Consider the following 6,000-nt stretch of genomic DNA (forward strand, 5'->3'; position numbering starts at 1 on the left):
ACTTAGGACAGATCTTGTTATATTTTTATTCATATAATTGGCTACATCTCAAAGAAAGTAAGTAACCTGAATCCGACTTTGTTATGGTTCGTTTCAAGGAAAATTAACTTCGAGTATGTTTCAAACATAATTGCGGTCGCTGTGAATGAACCCAATCATTTTCACATATGTATTTGTTTTTACCTCGTTTATTTAGTTAATTAACATATTTTAGTCCAAAATAATCTCATAATTATTAATAAATTAATTCATTATAGATACACGTTTTTGATCACGTGTATCTATAATGAATTAATTTATTAATAATTATGAGATTATTTTGATTTATATTTACGTAAAAGCAAATAGTCAAATTAAAAGAATTCGATTCGAAATAATTCGAGAAATCGAAAATAATAATTTCGTTACGAAAATAAGTTTTATTGAAAACTGCATTATTCGATACATTTAATGATGATTTTTAACGATAATTCCCCCAAAAAAATATGTTTTATGTCATTATTTAAATGAGAACTTACTGTAACGGTCGTACGTAACAAATTTCTCTCATCTCATCTTATTTTTCGTCAATGGTAGAATAAGGACGACCCTGATTGGGAGGAGTGGGCGGAGAACGTGACTAGTACCGCAGCTCCACTGTTAGCGGAGCGCGGGGTGACCGGCGAGCTGTGTGCGCTGCTGGCCCGCCTGTGCCGGCACAGGCCGCGCGCCGCGCCGCTTCCTGCGCTGGCGCCGCCCGTGCGCCGCGTCCTCACACGGAACGTCGACTTCGGCAAGGCGCCCGACGCCAGGCGATTTGTACGAGATTATATCAGGTAATGGAATATGCTAATGTTTTATTATGGTCCTCTCCTAGCATACATAGTAGTCACTTAAGTTTATTTATAGTATGATTCGGTGCTTATGAATAAATTATAACAAACAATAGTTACGTCCTTGACATTTATTTTTATTAATAGGATACAATAAGTCCCTCCGTTTGGTAGTGATACAGCAAATTACTAAGTGAGATATAAAAGTACTGTAGATTATGCCATTTGAAGTTAAGTGTTAATTGATCGACACACAAATACAAGAACATAAAACATATAAGAAGATACATAGAATAAAAAATACATAGAAGATAGAAGCTACGTAAATCAGGAAAAAACACTCAACCCTTGGTGACAGAGTTACAAACTTGGCATTAAGTAAAGCTACTATCTATCCATCATATCTATCCTTCGCGCCTTCTGTTTGTATTGTTGTCATCCATATTTAAAAACTAGTGCCGTAACTCTACTCCCACACTTGACGTATAAAAGCTGCTATTTTTACATTTATATTCGCACCATTCAAACTGTTGCTAACTCCTGACTAGATAAAACTAACCAATTTGTATTAGAAGTATATTAGATACTAACTTGTAAAACATTTCGTGTTAGATTGATGATGTGAAAATAAATGCTGGATTAAAAATTAAAATTATCGTACATACGTAAAGTTTGCAACATCAAGACATCCAAAGATTAGTTGTGATTTTATTATTCTAGTTCTGATAAGCATTTAATGGAATGATGTAGAAAAATGTTATATACCTAGTCAGAATTTATTTTATTTGTTTAATTTAGTGCTCTAAGCGCGCACAATTCTGGCGCGAGCCTGGTGCGTCGCTTCGTGGCGGTGACGCACGGCTCGCGCGCCGCCTGCCCGCACCCGCGCGCCGCGCCCAACCTCGTGGCCGTGGCGCTGGCCGCGCTCGACGACTACTACCGCGGACAGGACACGCCGCACCGCTGCCAAGACGACGAGCACGACGTCCTCTGCTTCGCCGACATACTCGAGCAAATGTCAGTACAGCAGCACTACATATTACACTATCTCATAACATATTATGACTAGACTCGGAGCCGGACGAGCAAGCGTTTTATCTCATTTTGAATCAAAGGACAAGATTGATCACAACAAATCACGTTGAAACTTTTCACGCCTCGCGATAAAAAAGTGATAGTGAAACTCATGAGTTGAGGTGGTACAATGTACAGGTGCGAGTACGAGGACTGGGTGGTGGTGGTGGGCAGCGTGCTGCAGCCGGTGCCGCTGTGCGCGGGCGCGCTGGGCTGCGCGCGGGTGAGCGCGCGGCTGGCGGCCGTGCTGCGCGCGCTGGCCCGCGACCCGCGCTGCGCCGCGCACGCCAGCGTGGCCCCCGCCTGCGCCGCGCGCCCCTCTCCGCCCTCCTGGCTGCGCGCCGCCGCGCCCTCCGACCCCGCGCTCGCCCTGCCCGCCCAGGACCTCTGCCAGCTGTGGGGAGCTATGGTAATGTCTCAAATACTATAAACATATCTCTTACATATTGTATCCACTCCATCGGTAGGAAAGATATCTAAACCAACATGAATAATACGTAAGAAGAAAGCTGAAAACGCTTTGGACGAGTTATACTATTCACTTACATTTGTTGTGCATTCAAGACGTCAAATGAGTGCACCTGTTTAAACAGCCAATAAATGAATCAAGAATGTAAAGATAAATACAACACAATAGTAAGCAAGGGAGTTATTGACGACACAGTACAATTAATACAAGAGTAACACTATGATGGTAAACAAACTACCATACTCAATGACATTGTTAAACGCAACTTGAAAAATCTTTTGAATAAAATAACTAAAAATTGTATTTTCTTACGGTATAGTGAATTTGGCGCAGATTGTCGGTCGTATTTTCGCTCCCTATACTGAAAATGATGTTTTACTAGAAAAAAGGTTCAAACTGAACGTAAAATAGCGACATATGGTCTTTGTTATGAAATTTCGAATAAATATTATGACCATATTTATTAGAAACGTTAAAGCTTAACTGGGTTAATGTGTTTATTTTTGAACTAACTTAAAACCTTGCTCTTAATTAATAATTGTAATTTATGTATTACTAGCTATCGCCCGCGACTCCGTCCGCGCGGAATTAAAAATTAACATAAAAAATAGCCTATGTGTTCTTCCAGAGTATGCTCTACATCTGTGGAAAATTTCATCAAGATCTGTTGAGCCGTTCCAGAGATACCTTCAAACAAACATCCATCCATCTAAACTTTCTCATTTTTAATATTTTATATATAAATATATACTCGTATATAAGTCAGATAACATCGATAAATAATAAGGTATATACTTAAATTATCACCAATGTTTCTGGTAATTTTACCAAAATACTGATTAACAAGTTAGTTAATTATTTGTATTGTAGATCGAAGGGCTATTGAACTGCTGCTGCAAGAGGAAAAACTTCCTCCAGAGCATGAGCAAACAGCTGCCCGACTTTCTCTTGGTTGCTCTCACTGAACATGTAAGTAATTACTACTTACTAAAATTATTACTTTCTGTGTGGAAATAAAAATAATTCAAGTTATAAAATTATTGGAGCAGTGGTAATAGAGTGGGTTTCAGTGGCTTTGTGTTGTCTTCCTTGCGTGTATCCCATATTATATCTTCTTTGTTAACCTCTTCCATTTCGCTCTTTAATTGTGTTTAATGTTTTCAACAGCCTGCAGCACTAGAAGCCCTGTGCCTGATGCTGGAGTGGGAGGTGGCGTGCGGCGAACAGACGCAGCTGGAGATCATCGCCGCGCTGCAGGCCACAGACCTCGGACACAAGTACTACAAGGAGCTCTGCGAGCGACAACGCAATCTACAGAAATTGGTAAATTACGATACCATCTTGTCGATACTATTTTTTATCTGGCAGGGAACGAAACTGTCTGAGAAACTGCGCCAATCGTCCTATTGAAAAATATGTAATTACCACGAAAAAATCTTTCGCCAACGCATTCTTAGGACTAATCCCAAGATCGTTTAACAAAAGGTGTCAATATTGATAGTTTTGAATGAACCAGTACTGGAGGTTAATTATGTGTTGTTGTGTGTCAGCAATCTGTAGGCGGCCCGCGTCAGATGGCGCTGCCGGTGCGCGCGACGGACGCGGACCTCTCGGCGCTGCTCGGCTCGGGCGCGCTCGGCAACCTCGAGTGTCTCTCGCTCGCCTTCACCTGCGTCACCAGCGCCTGCGCACACGATCTCATCAAGGTACCTCCCGCGGCCCCGACCGACCCTCAGACCTCAGACCGCAGACCTCTTTTTCCTGACCGAAAAAAAATCTATTTTTTTTTAATAAATCATATCAGCGACGAAGTATATGTATTGACCTGAGTGTTTAATTTTGAAGTGAATCTTAACATAATCGTACAATCGCAGCTGCCGTCGCTGCGGTACCTGAACCTTTGGGCGACGAAGTTTGGTGACAGCGGCGTGCAGCTGATCGCCGAGCACCTGCCGCGCCTGCAGGTCCTCAACCTCTGCGAGACGCCCGTCTCCGACAAGGGGATAGAAGCACTCATTGGTACTAATGGTTTTCTCAAATAAACTAAATATAAATATACTCTTGAACGGGTAGGATAAGAAAGTAGTTCTTCGTTAACTTGTCGACCTTGACAATCCGGTACCTTGTAATTACTGTAATAAGTGCTGTAAAAGACAGCGGCACGAATATTTTTTATCTAAGTCCTAGGAAAATTACTGGGATCAAAGCTTTCTTAGTGATGACTTTATTGCAAAATTTCCAGGTCTGCCCAGTTTGAGACGGTTAAATCTGAACAGCACCAAGCTGTCGGCGGAGGCGTTTGAGACAGTGCGCCGGCGCCTGCCTCACCTGCAGGAGTACGACGTGCGATACACTGAAGCCTGGTGACGTCAGCGCGCCCCCCACCCCGCCGCCCGCACCCCCGACCACCCCGCTCACCCCGCCGACCACATCGCCAAACAATTTACGCTTAAACCACCTGCATACTATTATGGTAAGCTTAAAACCTTCTACAAGACATCTATCAAATTTTAATACTTTAATCATGGTGTAAATCATGTTTAACAATTATTCAATGTATACTTAAATGTGTAACATATACATACAAATACAAATACAAATACAAATATACTTTATTGTGCACTATCATGGAGTTACATAAAAAGAAAGTACAACAGGATTTTCACAAAAGGCGGTCTTATCGCTAAGCAGCGATCTCTGCCAGACAACCTTTGGGTAGAAATTAAGCTAAGTAAACCAAATCGGTAGGGTGCACATGAACAGTGATAAGAAATAAAAATAAAAACAATAGAAATATTAATAAGAGAAAATAAACTAATACAATATTTCAGCAATATATAGTCAAATTAGAGCTGCAGATAGTGATCTTTGACATGTTTTTTAAATGATTCAATACTTTTACTGCATCTAATAGAGAGAGGTAAGGAGTTCCATAGTTTCACAGCGTAAACCGTGAACGATTTTGAGTAGAAAGAAGAAGTGTGTGAAGGAGTAAGAAGAGAAAAGTTTGTACTAGAACGCAAGGTGTGGTCATGAGTGAGATATGTAAACTTAAAACGTTCTTTCAAATAATGTGGAGCAAGTGGATTGAACAGTATATTATATAAAGTAGAAAGAATGTGAGCATTCCGGCGAAGACGGATTGGGAGCCACTTGAGCTTTACACGATATTCGGATATGTGGTCATATTTGCGTACCCCAAATATAAACCGTATACCAACATTTTGAAGGCGGTCAAGTTTATTTAATTGCTCCTCTGTGAGATCAGGATAGCAAATGTCGGCATAGTCAAGTATAGGCAGAAGTAAGGACTGAACAAGCGCAACTTTGGTAGGAATCGGAAGAAAATTACACAAACGTCGAAAAGAACCAAGGGCTCCGAACAATTTTCGACTCAATTCCCGTATCTGCGGTACCCAACATAAATTACGGTCAATCAGCAGGCCAAGATTTTTCACAGTGTCACTGTACGGGACTATTATGCCATCAAATATAATAGGTGGTAGTTGATGCCAGTCAATTTTACTAATAAGACGCGAGCTGCCAACAATGATAGCTTGCGTCTTAGCAGGATTGACTTGCAAACCATAAGATTTAGCCCAACGCGAAATACTGGCCAAATCCATGTTAGCTATATTTATAGCA

The 6,000-nt window shown here is 41.2% G+C and overlaps 1 protein-coding gene across 1 annotated transcript in view; it reads left to right on the forward strand.

Annotated features, from left to right (window-relative positions):
* LOC106718791 (C-Maf-inducing protein) overlaps nt 1-4,924 on the forward strand; it is a 36,616-nt gene extending 31,692 nt beyond the window's left edge. The window contains exons 7-14 of the mRNA XM_045680735.1: nt 577-815; nt 1,611-1,829; nt 2,025-2,295; nt 3,226-3,324; nt 3,523-3,678; nt 3,906-4,061; nt 4,230-4,374; nt 4,598-4,924. Coding sequence (XP_045536691.1) covers nt 577-815; nt 1,611-1,829; nt 2,025-2,295; nt 3,226-3,324; nt 3,523-3,678; nt 3,906-4,061; nt 4,230-4,374; nt 4,598-4,722 — 1,410 coding nt within the window. The 3' untranslated portion in view covers nt 4,723-4,924. The remainder of the gene's footprint in view (nt 1-576; nt 816-1,610; nt 1,830-2,024; nt 2,296-3,225; nt 3,325-3,522; nt 3,679-3,905; nt 4,062-4,229; nt 4,375-4,597) is intronic.
* The last annotated feature ends 1,076 nt before the right edge of the window (nt 4,925-6,000 follow it).

This window comes from Papilio machaon, chromosome 2 (assembly GCF_912999745.1).
Source record: "Papilio machaon chromosome 2, ilPapMach1.1, whole genome shotgun sequence".
NCBI classification, from domain to species: domain Eukaryota; kingdom Metazoa; phylum Arthropoda; class Insecta; order Lepidoptera; family Papilionidae; genus Papilio; species Papilio machaon.